The sequence below is a fragment of the Crocodylus siamensis genome, chromosome 9, assembly GCF_052110815.1.
Source record: "Crocodylus siamensis isolate JL-2025a chromosome 9, ASM5211081v1, whole genome shotgun sequence".
In the NCBI taxonomy this organism is placed as follows: domain Eukaryota; kingdom Metazoa; phylum Chordata; order Crocodylia; family Crocodylidae; genus Crocodylus; species Crocodylus siamensis.
The window spans coordinates 67591025-67608565 of record NC_143403.1 but is presented as its reverse complement, the minus strand read 5'-3'; the positions used below and the strand labels follow the sequence as shown (position 1 = coordinate 67608565).

At 46.9% G+C, this 17541-nt stretch overlaps 1 protein-coding gene across 2 annotated transcripts in view; it reads left to right on the top strand.

Annotated features, from left to right (window-relative positions):
* The window catches only part of AACS (acetoacetyl-CoA synthetase), a 65724-nt gene that overhangs the window by 13593 nt on the left and 34590 nt on the right, over window positions 1-17541 (top strand). For both annotated transcript variants that reach the window (XM_090062755.1, XM_090062754.1), the window contains exons 3-4: window positions 482-602; window positions 5117-5230. In XM_090062755.1, coding sequence (XP_089918881.1) covers window positions 482-602; window positions 5117-5230 — 235 coding nt within the window. The remainder of the gene's footprint in view (window positions 1-481; window positions 603-5116; window positions 5231-17541) is intronic.

Below are 17541 nucleotides of genomic sequence, written 5' to 3'. Positions count from 1 at the left end.
TCTGATGAGATTTGTGGTAGATCTTTACCGAAGGGGAAGGGGGAAATTAGGCCAGACAATGTAAGTGTTTGTCTGTCTGTCCTGAGGTGCTTCTTCTTAACTGGAAAATTAGAAGGTGGAGGGGGACCCCTCCAAACCAAATACTTTCTAGAAAGATTTAGAAAGATTATTGTGCTGTTCAGTAAGTTATTTAAATACACAAGGAAGCTTTGCTCACTTCTGAGCATCTTGGAGGTAGGTAGTTTGGATGCAAGACTTCCTGCCATGGAGTTTGTAGAGTTCTGATCTTGCCCCTAGTACTGGCAGTCGGCATGCCGCTTGTCTTTCAGCACTGTAGGGTCTGGGCTTTGCCCTCCTGTGGACTGGGAATAATGGTGTTTATCTGCCACTGGGTATGAATTAACCAGCTGATGTCTGCGGTGCACTTTGAAGAGCAAGTGCTGGTGCTGTTTTCTAAGGGTGTCTGGCATCATTCCTGCAGGTGGTGGACCTCTCTAAGGGAATTGCAGACGTCCCAGAGTGGTTTAAGGGTAGTCGGCTGAACTATGCGGAAAACCTCCTGAAGCACAAGGAAAATGACAAAATCGCACTCTATGCAGCAAGTAAGTATGAGCTGTGTCTCTCGATGATAGATCCCTGTTTTTCACTTAGAATTTAAACAAGCTGTGCCCTGTAGCACAATACAGCCCTATTGATCAGAAGGCACCAGGACACATCAAACGTGATTGGTCAAACATGCCTTTCCACAAAGAAAAGATGAGGAAGGCAGGCTGCTTTGGAAAGTTTGACTCATGCCCTCTACATTGGAGGATGGGGAAGATGTGACCTCTGGTAGCAGGCTGTTGGCTGCAGCAAGCCCTGTGGGGCCTTAAGGTTTGCTGTGCTGAGAACCTAGTACTGCTTTTTGTAATTTTAATTATTTTCATATTGCTCAGATTTATTTAACATAAGGCCACTTGATAGAGTTTGCCTCTTGGTGGCTTTGGTACGTACTATTGGACCGAGGGTCTCCATGTAAGAGAGTGGATATAGTATAGTTTTATTTGAGCTTGAAACTGAATCTGAGCAGAGAAGCTTGGGTCTAAAGGAGAGGCAAGTGATACAAAATGGACAGCGTACCCAATACTCGCAGGATCCTGGGGAGGTCAGGTAGACCGGCGATTTAGCTTTCCACCATTCTGTTCTTTCCCAATGGCATCTTGTTGGGAGCTTCTTTCTGAGGCTGTTATTTGAATGCTTGTTTGATTGTACACATCTCAAGAGCATCCCACTTTGTTTAACTTTTTATCCCCCGCCATTCATTTTGACACTGCCATTTATCATAGGTTCAAATTTAACTTCCAGTGTAAGCTCATTAACAAGTTCAATACTACTGTTGTTATAACAGTACTTGTGGCTTACACTCGTGACTGGTGGTAATGCACACTTCTTTAAAAAAACAAACAAGTCCATGTTCTCTGTCTGCAGCTACTGCTTTAGCTTCTTCAGTCTTTATCAAAAACTGTGATGGAAGTTCACAAGTTGGCCCTCTATTAGGTTTAAAGCCTACTCCCATTGGGGTTGGGCTGTAGTTTTGATGAGCACCTTCTAGCACTTGCACTATTTAGTCCACATTAGTTATCAGTCCTTTAAGTGAATGGTTATCCAGCATGATTGACTTTCTAGAATAAATGCTTTACATAACGATTTCCTGATACCTCCTCATTCTCCATCCCCCTAGTCTGTTCCTGTAATAGCGGGTAATTTATTGTGGGTGCCTGAATACCTCTTTTTGGGCTTTGCAGGAAGGCAAAAAGATTGCTTGTGCGCATGAACATCAAAGTCTACTTCTATCCTATTGTACTGGGAAGGTCTTAAGTCCAGGAGAATAAAGGTGGTAGGGTTTCCTGCATTATCCTTTTTTGCCTTCTTCCTATAGCAGGGGCTTGATTCAAACTCTGTAAATGCTTGCAGACTGCTTTACACCAAATCCCTTGTCTTCATGAAAAGTCATTATGAACTGTGAACTATGAACACCCAGGTTTTTGGGCTTGTGCACTCATCTCTGAGATCACCTTTTTCAGACCTGTCCAAATAACTCTTCATTGCTTACATTGCTGAATGGCTCTTCGTTGCAATGGAGGTTAGATGTACCCCAGATCTTGTTTCTTACATTTTTTTTTTTTAAACGTATCCCTTTAATTGCATTCACAATCTGCATCCAGTCAAGAATGCATGGCAAAGTTGAACCTAAATCAGTTGCCTGAAGAAGTGACTGGTAAAGTCTCACAGAGGTATGTAATGAAAATCTAGCTTCAGTCTTGAAGGACTGCCTCATTACTTGAAATATCTAGGGCCATTGGATGCTTTTTTGTCTATTACTATTTAAAAGGAAAAAAAGAGATGCAGACTTGCTTTTAAACTAGCCCTCTGCAGTGGTTGCCAGTCAAATGCGAACCACAAAAACTAACCCTAAACAGATGTAAAACTACCTTTAATTATCTTTTGTTTTTTTTTTCCTGCTCCCCTTAAATTGTGGGTGGCTTCAAGCCATACCTCACAAGAAGCTGGGGCCTTAGACAGCAGGATTGATGGCTCTGGGGTACCCTGCTTTTTTTATTTCCTTCTTACAGTGTCCCAAGAGGAATGCAACAAATTGTATGGCATGACCAGAAAAAAAGATGGAGTTTTAAAATATTTTCAGTCCTAGTAACAGAAGGATTTTTTTGGTGACTTAGATGAGTGAGTCAGCTAACATACAATTTACTAGTAACTTTTTAGATCCTAACCTCCTTGGTTATTGCACTATTAAATGTGCCAGTCTCATTGCATCTTGTCGGATTACTTCATGGATGTTATCAGCCAAAGAAGGGAAATATTCCACCATCAGCCAGGAAACATATTTGTAATGCCTAGTTATACGTTTGGAACAATCACTACTGGTATTTTCAGCTTGGCAGGTGCACGAGCACATTGTGCCTCAATACTTTTGCCACCAGTATAGAGTTGCAGCAGCAACTTTTTTTCCCAGCCTTTTGCTGCAGTTGTTTTTTTACTTCTCTCTGCTAGGTTAGAACAGAGCTTGGAGAGGCTGTGCAGGGCTCCAGGATGGGGGAGAGTTGTGGGTGCCTGAGAACGGTGGCAGGGAACGTAGTTTAGTCCTTTCACTTGCCACATGTTACGCTTCTTCCCACAGCTTCTGATCTGTATTGCTGCAATGCCAGAGCAGGGCTTTCCAACTCCAAAGTGGCTGGGGCTGTACACCATGGGAACAGCATAAATGGGGACCACGGCCACCCCAGATTGCATGCCCCACATGCGTGCGGGAGGTTGCTCTCTCCTGATACATTGCAGGGGTGGACGGGTGGGTGTTCCCCTGCATATCACCCTGCCTCACCTGCATCTCCCCGTGGGCTTCTCTGTGGCACCTCACCACATGGATGCTTTGGGCTGCCGGCTCCCCTGCCTGCAGGCCGTGCTGTGAAGTTCCTTGCTGCCCCGTGCTGTGGGGCAGGGGCATGCAGCAGAAGCCAGGGGAGGAAAGGGTAGCCCTAAGACCCAGGCTGCTACAGTAGGGGCAGTGGGAGCCTGGGGGCCATGTGCAGCCCATGGGCCCCCAGTTGGATGGTCCTATGCTAGAGCATGCTTTAAAAACAGAATGATAAGAACTGCCCCTACCCTGGAGAGTTTACGAACTTAAAATGGCTTTTTGGCTTTTGTTTAATTTCACACTGACTCTCAGCGTTTGAGAGTCTGCCTTCTCCATATGGCCCCAAACTTATATGAGGGCAAGGCTATCGAAGATGAAGAACAAAACTTGTGTTGGCCCTAACCTGGCAGGGTACAACACCCTTTCTCTGCTGGGACGGTGGTGTTGAATCCATGGTGAGCTTTGCATATTAGCTGCTGCCTCTGTGGGGTAAATGCAGTGGTGTGGGAGATCCTTGTCCTTGGAGGTGGAGCAGGTGCGTCCATTCCTGGGACACCAGCTGTGAGGGAGAAGGAGCTCAAACAATACAGAGTTTGCATCTCCACATTTCTTCTTTTATTTGCTTCTATTTTATTTAGCCAGTGATTTATAAAAGGCTTATGTAACTTCTGGCACTGCATGAAAAACCCCTCAAATTGCCCTGTAGTTCTCCTCCAGCATGAAGCTGGCCTAGCTTAGTATATTTGTTTTGGAGACAGGCTAACAGGAAATTTCTGTGCTCTTCTGCAGCCCTAGAATACCACAAGTCATAACATTTTAAGTCTTCACTGAGACTTCATTAACAGTCTTACAAGTGTGTCCAGTCACCAGTGATCTGCCCTAATTAATGACCTGCTTTAAACGCTTGACTTCCCCATAGATCTAATTAGAAATTGTTTCCTAGAAGAATAAAAGCATAAATAGGCATATAGTCCACCTCCTAGCATTTACAAGTGATTTTTATTTTATTTTATTTTTTTTGGCTCTGTGTTGTCTCTTTACAGATGCACATACATTTAGGACAATTTTACACATGCTAAATGTAAAAGTGGGGGAGGGGGTGCTTTAATTAAAGTGGCTCCAAGAGCTGCTCTCATTAAAGCGCCCGGAGCGTCTTGTGCATCGGCGTCCCTGTGCCATTTTGAAGAGTGGCTCCACATGCTCGTTGAACGATCTTTAATTAAAGTTCCCCTGCCACCATTCTGAACTGCGGGGATACTGATGGACGAGATGTGGAGGCTGGCTGGAGCGCTGTAATAGCCATGGTCCAGCAGACTCAGTTAATCGAGTCTGCTCTGACACGCTGTAATTACAGTGCATTGGAGCAGTCTCTTGGCTCATGTACAGTCAGTAACGACTTAAGTATTACCATTTAACATTCCTCATGGCCAGCTGAGGGAATCTCCATGATTTAATACTGTATTTTTTTTAAATTAAAAAAGACAAGCTTTTACACAGGATGGTAGGTGGTTTTTGGTTCTGTTTATGCTTATGCTTATTTATTAGTTTGGGGTTTTTTGCTTTGCTTTTGAAGTGCCAGGAACATTATTTGTTGCAATACTTCCTCTTTTCTCTTTCTTCCAGGGTTGCAACTTTGCAGTAGACTACCTCTTTGATAGCCATGTGCCATTTCTCACTGGTTGTTGTTTGTAAATCTTGTTTCTTCAGAGGAAGGGAAAGAAGAAATCTTGAAAGTTACTTTTGAAGAACTAAGACAAGATGTTGCTTTGTATGCTGCAGCCATGAGGAAGATGGGAGTGAAGACTGGAGACAGAGTTGTTGGTGAGTAAGCTTTTGTTGAAGGGAGCGGATGCTCCCTTGAAATGTTTAGGTGATTCGTGTGGGGCTACAGAAACACAAATGTTGGGAGACCCCATTTCATAGAAACACTCTGAAGACCAGACACTTTTGTGAGTGCATTTATATTTGTATGAAATGTGCTTCTGAAGGGAGGGAAGCTGAGTTGGCTTGAAGCTTTCCGTCTCCAAGGGCTGAAGAAAACGCTTTATAACTTTGCTGAGATCCTTTAATATGCCCTCTGCGGAAGTCAGAAGTGACCAAGGTGCGCCTGTCAACACTGAGCTAACTTTGCTCCAGTTAGTAACCCAGAATTTTTCTCTTACCTGGAGTTGCTTAAATCTTTTCTTTGCTCATGAATTAATTGCAACATCTGAAGTCCAGCAAAGTATAGGCACATGTCATGCAAACTAGTCCCAATTGGCTCTGTCAGTGCATCTGTTGCTAATTTGCAATACCTCTGACATTTCACTTGACTGAAGATTGTTGAGTGACCTAGTTACCCAGGTCCTTCCTTCTGCCCTTCTTGTGGATGGGTACAACATTGGCCCTCTTCCAGTCCTCAGGGACTTCTCCAGAGAGCCACGAGTTGTGGAAGAGTTTTGCCAGGGATTACCAGTGACTTCACCCAGCTCCTTCAGCACTCTCGGATGAAGATCATCTGTCCCACTCACTTGTACATGTCTAACTTTAAATTGGTCATACATCAATTCAATAGCAATAGTAGGAAGGCAATTATTCCTACCGTGCTCATCCTGTACTCTTTCTGGCATTGTTTTCCCCTTGGTCTGGTGAAAGACCAAGGCGAAGTAGTCATTCAGGAGTTCAGCTTTCTGCTGGGTGCCAGTAATCAGCTCTCCTGAATTGAGCAATGGCCCCACACTCCCATTTGTTTTCCTCCTGTTCCCTATGTACCTAAAGCAGGATTTCTTGTTGTTCTTGATTTCTGTTGCTAATCTAAGTTCGGTTGCCGCTTTCACCTTTCTTATCTGTTCACTGCAAATGCAGGCTGTCTTTGCGTAGTCCTCTTTGGGGCCTGCCCTGAGCTTCCGTTGTTTGTAAGCCTCTTTCTTGAGAGGACCATGATTTCCCTGTTTAGCCAAGAGGGCTTCCCAGCTCTTCTGTTACCTTTTTCTCTGCCTGGGAATGGACTTCCTTTGTGCTTCCTTACTTGTTGATTGAAAAATTTGTTTCCCAAAGGACTTGTGCTCTAAAAGCTGTTTGCAGACATGGGGTGGGGCGTGGCTTTACTTTAAATTCTGCATGCTTTTGTGCTAAGCCCAGCAGATGCCTAGAAGAAGCATCACATTAGTTAGAGTTGGCTTTCCCAATGCCTGTATAGATCAGATGCGTTAGTGGGGCTTTTTGGCACTTTTTCCTAATAGCTGATTCAATCAGCTGTTAGAGAAAAGTGCTGAAAAGCTCTGGTGAAATGCCCAATCTATACAGATGCTGTAGAGTTGGGTTGAAGTAATGTGTGGCTGCTTCCAGTAAAATGTGTGTGTGGGGGGGGTTGTTTGTTTGGTTTGGGTTTTTTTTCCACATCTGTCAGCACCTATACAGCTCAGCCAGCAGGACTTTCAACTAATTTAAGTTGGCCTCTGCTCAGTGAAAAGAGCACTTGTATAACAAGGCAGTACCAAATCCATTCTTTGGTGAAATATCCATCTAACTTGGTGAGGCTTTGGCTCAGTTTTTGCCCTGCCACTGCCAGGCTTGGTGCTGACAATTGGCTCAGGAAGACAGTGCCTAGTTTATATGTGAAACAGGCCTTGAGTGAGAGCAGGGGATGGAAAGCGTAATGCAAGAAGGATGTTGTGATTCTGGTACTTAAATCTGTAGTGTCCTTGCCTTGCTGCTCGTTTGGTGCATGGCCTGTTTAATGTAGGTCACGGATGCATTAAGTTCAGACTGCTGCCCTGCCTGCGCTGATTAGCTGCCTTGGCAAATGGAGTCAAGTCAGTACAAGTAACTGGAAACCAGAGCATTTTGAAAGCAGCACAAGTCCTGTAACAGCCCAGCCCACTTCTGTAATGCTGTCTGTAAACACTGCTCTTAATTAGGGCATGCATTAAGCAAATTTGCACTGATTTTGAGCACTGATAATTCTGCAATGAAATTTAACCTTTATATGCACAGGGGAAAGTCTAGAGTTAGTAATCTAAAACGCAGCAGCTGTTGCTCAGTGCTATATAAAGGCAAGCGGTTCATTGTAACAGAGATCTTTGGAAAGACGTGTTACAACATCCCCCCAAGTGGTGTTCTCTGGAGCTTTACCTGCAGCTTGCACAACTATTAACCCACCTCTTGAGGCTTTCCCATGGCTGGGTGTGAGGTGTGCTGCAGACTGAGTGCTAAAAGGGGGGTTATAGCTCATGTATTTGCTACCAGGTAAGGCTGTTTGCTAGTCTCTTGATGCTTCCCTTGGCACTTCACTGATTGGAGAGTCAGTGGTTCCAGAAGAGAAACCAGTGGAGGCCCCTGAATACATTATTGTCTGTGAAGCTTTTCAGTAGGGATACAGAGGGGTTACTACACAGTTCCAGCCCCCAAGCTTGAGAATTGCCCGGGGTGGTTTTTGCGTCAGCTTCGTGTTTTCTTGGGAATGGATAACTCCTCTGTCCACACTACCACTTCTTAATAACTCAGACAAAGCCCATTCCATGGAGTTCATTAATTGAGTAGTGAATTAACAAATTCAGAGCAGTGAATTCAAACTGATTGCATTTAAACCATGGGAACAAATAATTGCTCATTAGTCTGCTAACACACAGATTAAATTTGCTAAATCCAGACCTTTTCTGGTCTGAAGTGAACACATTCATCTGGATAAAAGCATATAGTTTGCCTGAGGTTTTGCCAGACTGGTCTATATGAGAGGGACTCTAGATTCAGGGTGGGGGGGGATGGGAGTAGGGGCAGAAAATCCTATGCTTGTCTTGGTACTTGTGTGTGCAGGGTTTTTTGTTCTTGCTTTTTTTGCCTGGGGGGACGGGACACGGGTTCCAGAGTGACACTGCAAGATTCCTCCCACATTGAGAATTCACTGAGGTCTGTGTTGTAGTTGAAAGGTAATTTGGGCCCAGCTTGCCACTTCTCTTAACTTCTGTGATGAGAGAGTTTTCCTTAGGTGAACTGCAGCCTGGCTGACTTGCGAATCTTAGGGCTGACAAAGCAAGAGCAACTGAGTCAGAGACCATCTCTTTCTTGGTTTTAACTTGGAAAAACTTCATTAATATTTTAAATAAAGAAACATTAATGCCTTCTGGGTGCTGAGGTAGGATTACTAAGCCCTGAAAGCATGTATGAAATAACTTTTCTTCTTTTCACTTTAGGGCCTGATTCAGCTTCTTTTAAAATTCACGAGAAAACTCATTGCTTGTGGCAGGTGCAGAGTTAGGTTTTTATTAAATGTTTACTAATACCAGCTCCTAAGAGGCAGGATCTTAAGGGTCTGCTAGGGAGATGTTGGGTCCTGGTATTAACAGTGTGATCAATATTTAGTACCAATAACTTATAAAATTAATTCAGCTGTGCTCGGAGGAACAAGTCGGTGGATATATTTATTGCTTATATCAGGGGTTTTCAACTGGGGGTACTTGGGATGGCCTCAGGAGGTACTTGGTGGTGGGTGCTGCTGCCGACACTTCTGCCACTGCCGTGCTACCAGCACACTTATCAATCGGCTGCAGGGGCCCCCCTTGCCAGTTGGCTGCTGGGGAGCCCCCTCCGCTTTGTCTGGCTGCTGGACTCCTGCCTTCTCGACCGGCCGCTGAGGGTACGCTGACTCAAAAAGGTTGAAAACCCCTGGCTTTGTATGCTAACATCCAGTATTCTTTCAGTGCTTCGTTTTTGCTTTGCTGCTTTTTTTTAAGGTGATGTCGAGAGACAAACCTCCCAGAGCTCATCAGTTCCCGAGTCCTGCTGATGCTCCATCCTAACTAATCCTAATGTTACTCTTTAATTCCTATGTGTAGAGGAACAAGTAACTGCAAGCCCCAAGGTCTTAGCCATGCTGGTTTAACATGGGGAAAAAAACCTCTTCCTGGCTTTAGAGGGGGGCTTGGAAGTTGGCAGTTGGTATTGCTTGCCACGGTAATCATGGCTTTACTGTAAAAACCAACAGAATAGTACTTAAATTATAGGGTGCGATGCTTGTGGTTCTGTGAAAAAGCCAGAATATTTCGTTTCCAAGCATTGTACTTGATGCATTTATATGAGCTATTAGTGTGTGTTTGATTTACCAGAAAGGATTCATCCTTCACATATTTTGTACTTTTCTCTTCCTAAAAAATACAATGCCTTTGTAATAGCTTTTCCAGTTACTTTGTAGACTTCCTATCAATTTATAAGTGTGTATGCAAAACAAATGCAAAGACAACATTTTTCAGTTGTACAGGCTACATTTTGAATGTTAAATTGTAGGCACTAATATTCCTATTAAACCTTATGAAAACACTAATAAAGCTTTATCTGAAGAAGAGAGATGTTAAGAAAACCAGTGCACTACAGAATGTAATGTAGATGGAAAGCTATCAGGGAAGCATGGCTGGACTTTAAGTTTTCATAGTGTAGAAATTCAGTCTTGACCCCTCACTTGTTTAGTACATTGTTCGCATTTGCAAAATGCTGTCTGCCTGAGACCCCATGTGTCAGTGCAAATGTGCCCCACTTCCACCTAGCTAAAGCATACACTTGTGAGTCCTTATTAGTTCCCCATTTCAGTGGAAGTGCATACGTTCACGCTTCGTGAGGATCCTAACCATGTCAGCACTGGGTGGACTTCAACCTGATGTCGTTTAATACAGAGACATGTAAAGCTCTCCGTCTGGGGAGAAATAATCCACAACATACTTACAGGCTTGGCAGTGCTATGCTTGCCACCACCACAACTGAACGAGACCTGGGTGTCATGATTGACAACACAATGAACACGAGCCACCAATGCGATGCCGTAGCTGGCAGAGCTAATCAAACACTGGCATGCATCTACCGAGGCATCTTGAGCAAGGCTAAGGACGTCGTCATCCTCCCGTTCTGCTTGGCCTTGGTGAGACCGCAGCTGGAGCACTGCATCCAGTTCTGGGCACCACACTTCAGGAAGGATGTGGAGAAGCTTAAGAGAGTCCAAAGGAGGGCCATGTGCATGATTAGAGGCCTAGGGACCAGGTCATATGAGGAGAGGCTGAAAGACATGGGACTGTTCAGCCCAGAGAAGAGAAGACTCAGAGGGGACTTGGTGGCAGCCTATAAGTATATCGAGGCATACATCAGGACTCGGGGGAGCATCTGCTCACTGAGGCCCCCCAGGGGAGGTCACGAACTAATGGGCACAAACTGATTGAATATTGCTTCATGCTAGATATAAGGAAAAACTTCTTTGCAAGTCGAGTGCTGGGGGTTTGGAACAGGCTCCCTCCAGAGGTGGTCCATCTTGCTGGGGTCATCTGATCTCCAGTCTTTCCTGCCCAAGTTCAGGGGGCTGGATTTGCTGATCTGTAAGGTCCCTTTCAGCCCCTAACAACAATGAAACTATCAGTCACTGTGCACTTGCTCATATGTTACTAGAATCCTGTTGTTGGGGTAGACCGTCTTTTGTCTCTGAGAAATATGGCCATCCCACATCTTCATGGGGAAGCCACTCGGAGAGGGAAGAAGATCCTGGGTTTTGAGTGGGGAAGCCTGCTATTTGTGGTATCTCCCTTGATTGTGATTTTGCAGGCCAGGTCCTCCAGAATCTACCAACCTATCTTATACACAGCAACAGCAAGTGGAAAGTTTGGCTGGGGGAAAGGGTTTTTCATGCTAGTAGGGAGGGAAAGACTGCAGCAAGACCTGGATAGGTTACAGGGGTGGGCTAACAAAAACAGGATGCGTTTCAACACTTGCAAGTGCAGGGTGCTGAACTTGGGCAGCAGTAACCAGCAGCACACTAATAAGATGGGAAACTCCCTTCTTGAGAGCACGGAGGCAGAAAGGGATCTTGGAGTCATTATTGACTCCAAGATGAACATGGGCCGACAATGCGAGGTCACAGTTGGCAGGGCTAACCGGACCTTGTCATGAATCCACTGGTGTATCTCTAACAGGGACAAGGAGGTGATCCTCCCCCTCTATGCGGCACTGGTCAGGCCACAGCTGGAGTACTGCGTCCAGGTCTGTGCGCCCCACTTCAGGAGGATGTGGACAACATGGAGAGGGTCCAGAGGAGGCCACCTGCATGATCCGGGGACAACAGAGCAGACCCTACAATGAGAGACTACGGGACCTGAACCTGTTCAGCCTTCACAAGAGAAGGCTGAGGGGGGACCTGGTGACAGTCTGTAAACTCACTGGGGGGACCAGCAGGGTTTGGGAGAGACCTTGTTTCCCCAAGCACCCCTGGCATAACAAGGAATAATGGCCACAAGTTGTTGGAGAGGAGGTTTAGATTAGACATCCGTAAGAACGACTTCCCGGTCAGGGCGGCTAGGAGCTGGAACCAACTTCCAAGGGAAGAGGTGCTGGCTCCTTCCCTGGGGGTCTTTAAGAAGAGGCTTGATGCCTACCTGGCTGGAGTCATTTAAGCCCAGTTTTTCTCCTGCCCAGGCAGGGGGTCAGACTTGAAGATCTACAAGGTCCCTTCTGACCCGACTTCTATGATTCTATATCTTTTGGTAACAACAAGGGACAGAGTTCCCCTCTCCCAAGAGTCCACTTTTTAAATAGGAAGAAATGCAGGTTTACTTGGTTAGAGTTGCCTGATGCTTAAGCCATGAGAAGACATGCAGTTACAAGCACCTTTTGAAGCCCTCTAAACAGTGAGGGTACAGATGTGCAGGGCCCCATAAGCAGTCAGAAATGACCCTTGAAGAGAGAGGAACAGCTTTGCAATGCTTCCTGAAACATCTGTTCACTCAGCAGTCCTTCAGCATCCCACAGTGCTTCACTCTCGCCACGTCCTCCATGGAGAGTTCCTTGGGGAAACTCTGGAGGCCAAAACGTGCAGGGATTCCTGCTCTCCTGCTGTTGCTCGTCTTCACAGCCATGTTGACATGCTCTGGATGGGGAGGGAGTTGAGGGAGCAGGCACATGTCTGCACACTGCTGAATGTGACATGCTTCAGGATTTGGAGCCCTTTGGATGTGCATCTGTCTCTACCCTCAGCCTTCTTGCCAGGGTGTGGATGCTGCCCCTGACACTTTGTCCCCTAAAGCATTCCAGGTGTTGAGTCAGTAGCAGGCTCCAGGAATGTGGAAACCACATCCCAGTCCATACAGCTGGCTCTAGGGATTTTTTTTTGCCTTCTACTTCATTGTTACTAAAGCTTCAAGTTCTTTAGCACCAGGAGATATCTTCTTCTAAGCGCACTGTGAACTTGCTTCACTCTTACCAAAATTGGAGGCGAGTGGACCAGGCAGTCCTGTTGATGCTTTCTTCTTCAACTTCATCTCTTCTCCTTGGCCTTTTGTCACAGCTTAGCAGCTCGGGGGAGGCATTTAACAGCACAGGTAACTTTAGCAGCTGTCCTTTTTGCCTGGTGAGGTCTTGCAGCAGGGCTTGTGATGAGTACCGAGGTGGAAGATGCAAATCAGGTACTGAAATTGAAACCATCCAAATCTTGAGGTACTGCATGCTTTGCCACATGGCAACCACTGCTACTTTTAGAGCTGGCAAAATCACCTTAGTTGGCAAACAGGTGTGACAACAATTTGGTGTAAAATGACCCTGGAATTGGCTTTTATTCTAATCTCCAGAGTGAGTGCCCTTACCGTGCTGCGGTAGTAAATCCTGTCCTGCCCGTCAGCAGCTCAAACCACTCTTTCCCTCCTCCCTCCAACCTGAAAGCCCTTGACAGTGCTCAACAAAGCAGCCCTACATTATACTGTTTAAAGCTAGTCCTTTATCTATAGCAACTGCATTAGCCCTAGTAGCTTACGTGGGTTTTAAAGCTAGCTTTGTAAGAGGATTAGCGTGTGACTAATAGTCCCAGGCCGTGGTCATAAAGGTAGGAGACCATTTTAAAATCCCAACAGGGGCATAGGATGCTTTGTCAAAGTCCAAACTCTGGCTTGAACCCTGGCCTATGGTTGTTCTCTTTCTATATCAGGAATTGGGGAAGTCTACATCAGCTGCCTCGAGGGACTTTTTCAGCCCTTCACTCTCCACTGTTTGTTTGTATTGTAGCATTTAAACCATGCCACAGACATGAGAGATTAAGGGGTTTTTTGTTTGTGCCCAATTTGGGTCTTCTCAGACAGGCCTGACTTTTCAGACATCAGGTTCCTTGCTGTTGCTTCAGGATGCCCTTTCAAAATCCCTGGCTGCTTTTGAAGGTGCTGTGCCAGTGGGGCAAGAGGTGCAGACTCCCTTGTTAAGCTTTCATATATTCTGGTGACCCAGAGGTGGAGAAATGCTGGACTAGATCTCCTGGGGTCCCTAACTTTCTGATTCTATGATGACAAAACCCAAAGACTTCTGGCATCTTAAGGGCCACGATCTTTCCATTTGGATGCAGGAACAGTCACATCAATTGATTGTCTGCTGACAACGGTCCTCCCTCTTCAAGGGTCTTGCACCCTGAGCTGCTATCAAGCATCCTCAGAAATGATTGTGAGCTCTGTCTTTGCTACCACCACGTGTTCCCCCAGAGGGGTGCACCACTGCAGTACCAGGCCGATGCATAGAGGGGATGGAGCAAGCTCCACTTAAGCCTCCCAGTGCCAAAAAACTGCTCAACACAGACCTCCTATGGACATATCAGATATCACAGTTGATAAGAACAGGCTTTTTTTAGCCCGTCCTAACTTATATAGCCCCCGTGACCTCATTCACCTGGCCCAGTGGAGGCCAGCTCCAGTTGGCTCTCCGCCAACCAATTTGAAATGCATCACCAGTTGCCAGGCAGATTCCAGCTCCCCAGGTAGAAACCCCCCACCCAGGTAATTGATGCAAGACACGTAGGCAGAGGAAGCAGGTTTCCCCTCCCTCAGGACTGCAGCCAGCTCAAGTCACCTAAATAGACAGGCTGAGGGTGCGGTCCCCTGCGTGCAGGGCCCACCCTCATCAAATGGTTGCAGCTCAGAGATTTTAGTCACAGTGTCACAGGGCAGAGATTTTGGGGAGAAACCAAGGTGGCTTTCTGCCACACTCTCCCCCCCTTAAAAGCTTGGATCCGTAGCTTCACAGAGGTATGGAGACAAGCGTGCTTGTGCTGGGCCTCTTCACGCTGGGCCTCCCGCTCCATCCTTTTCACCTCCTGCTCTGTCCTTTTCAGCTCCAGCTGAGCCTCCACGTGCTCACGCTGGGCCTCCACCTCCATCTTTTTCAGCTCCAGCTCATACCTGAGCTTGCCCTGTCGCTCCTCCGGAGGGGTTGATCTCCCTGAGGACTGCGAACTTGGCGTGCGGCCCTGTGATTCTGGGGAGGACTCAGGAGTTGGCGTGTGTGGAGGTTGCTCTATGGCTGAGTCACACAGGAGTTTAATCAGTTCCTCCTTCTTTAGCCCTTTCTTCACATGAAGGCCTCTTTCTTTCGCCAGCTCTTTCAGTTCAGGCACGGTCTTTTGGGCGTACTGCTCCGCCATCCTGGCTATCTACACTATCCAGTTGACCCGATGCCAAATTAGAAATTGTTTGCTCAAGGGATTTCAGTGACTCTATTACTCTTCTCAAATTATGCCTGTAAAACTGCAGGGTTATTCGGCTCCCACTCCTACCACCACATGTGGCGGGTGCAGAGATTCCACCTCAGTAAAACAGCTGGGTATTTGTATCCCACGGCTCACACCACGTGTGGCGGGTGCAGGGGAAGCACCGTGACCACGTAGGTGGACTCCCCAGGGCAGGTGATTGTCTCTGATATGTCCTCCATCAGAGGTCTATATTGAGCAGTCTTTCTGGTGCTGGGCGGTGGAACGGGAGCGTGCTCCATCCACTCCATGCATTGACCTGGTATTGTAATGCTTCCAGGACTGGTGCAAAAAAACAGGGGGGAAAAAAGAAAAAGCTGATAAGAACAGGCACTTGATCTGAGCCTTCACGAAGCCAAGAAGCGATACCTTGAACTTCTCCCAAACTCCAGCACCCCCAGGTCTAGCCTCCCAGATGTCACCACAAGCTAAGCCACGAGGGCCTGTCTGCTCACAGTCATCACCAGCAGCCTCTGGCCGTAAGACCCAGCAGAAAATCCCTCCCCACCTGTCTCCTGCCCCATGGGCTCAAGGCACTGGCTTCTGCCCCCTTTGTACAACCCAAACCCCTTATTTATACCCCCTCAATTCTTCCCTGTCTCTCGCTGCCTCCTTGCCAGCTGCAAAACAGCTGCTGAAGATTTGCATAATGTTATGGGTGAGGATGATGTCATTGCATGGTAACCCTCTCCTCTCCAGCATTCCTCCAGTCCTGCTCTTTCAGCAGCAAGCAGTTGTAGTGCAGTGGGTTGCCAGGACCCACGTGGAAACATTGACGGCCAGTCCCAAGCCACAGACCCCTGGCTGTGCTGGTGCCCCTCACTCCCAACCTGCAGCCCCCTGCCCCTTGCCCTGCCAGAGGGGGTCCTCAGCTGCCCCCCGCTTCAGGCCAGAGTGCTGTGGCTGCAGCAGTTCCAGCTCATGGGGGAGCCAGCGCAGTGAGTCCAGCCCAGCAGGGGCTGGAGAGAGGAGGAGGGACACCATGCCAGGCAACCTGGTCATGGCTCTACCTGCCCCACAAGCAGCATCTGCTGGGCACCCTGCCCCTGTCAATACGGACATCGGCCCCAGTGCCGCCAGCCTAGCAACGCAGTTCCCTGCTGCCCCTAAAGGACCTTGGCCCCCACTCCCTCTGACCTGATGCAGCTTCAGTGCCCTGCCACCTTTCCTCTTGTGCTGGTACCTGCCCCTCTTGCATTTCACACACAAACACACACACGCTTCCCAAGCCCTGGACCTCCAACCCCCACTCCCCATACACTTCCTGCATCCAGCTGCTGTGGCTGCTTCCACAACCCTGCCTGGCTGCACACCGGCCACGTGTGTGCGTGCGCATAGATAGATGTGCACCCACTGCCTCCAGTTGCCCTAAGCAGCTCCTTGCAGGCTGGAAGCCTGCCTGCCTGTAAGGAGAAACCCATGCTTTCCCAGGTTTTTTTGGGACTTGCTCGCAACCCTTTGAAATATTCTTGCAACCTACTTTTGGGTCAGGACTCACTGGTTGAGAGACACTGCTCTAAAAGAGCAAGTTCAGTTGCAGCTTCAAAGCCACAGTTTAAGTTTACTGCTCCAAGTAAAGGTCTGACTCAAGCTGTGAGTCATAAATAACTGATAACAGTTTATAACTGTAAGTGAAAGGCTGGCATACCTGCCCTCAGGAAATACTAGAAAAGATGGGAGAGGGGAGAACTCCCTCCTACTATAGCACAGGCTCTTCTGCTGTGTAATCTGGTCCTTTTGAGCACGGTAATTTTGTCTGTGGACCAGCTTCTGATGACACCGAAGACTCCCAGATGTTCCAGCAATAAATTCTTTTTTATGACTGCTGGTCAGGACTCTGCAAGATTTGCAGAAGAGTCCTGACCCAGTACTAATAAATACACAGTAGAAATACACAATACAAAATGAGGGGACTTAGCCAAACAGCTGCTTTCATCATATTACACAGAGCATTTTGGCTTGTTTCCCTGCTTCCGTGAAGCCAACCACTATAGTTGCTGTAAGGAAGGTCAGGGACAGGGAAGGGAAAGTGTCTGCAAAAGGGTGTTTCCTTTTAAGACTTAGAAATGTCCAAGAGCATTTCAAGGTCAAAGTACTGGACTCTGTATTAGAATAATGAGCCCTGGTCTTCCAGGGTGTGATTGCAAGCTAAGCTGACAGTACGCTAGGCATTTGAACTTTTTTATGTTGCAAATGAAGTCACACACACCAAGTTCCATATGAACGAACACCCTCTTTATATACAGCTCATCCTTTACAGGAAGAGCTCCGTATTTCTTTCAGAAGTCCTGTACGGGGGCTTATCAAGGTGCTATAATCTCTTTTATGGACACTGAAAATAATGCTCCCTGTTATTCTGAAAGGCCCAGCCGTTTATCAACTAGCAGAAATTGGTCCATTCGGTTTAAAACAATGTACTTCAGTGCCTCTGAGGAGGGAAAGACCTGCCAAATACGTCCGACCCTTACAGGCTGGAAATAGCCAGCTTCTCAAACAGCATCCCAAGCACCTGGCCAAAAAGGGCATTCTGTACCCCCTGAAATTGCTGGATAATGATTAAAACGTGAATGGATACATCTACAAAAGTCTCCAGCCTTGTCTGCAGAAATACTCTTCAGGGCAGGGA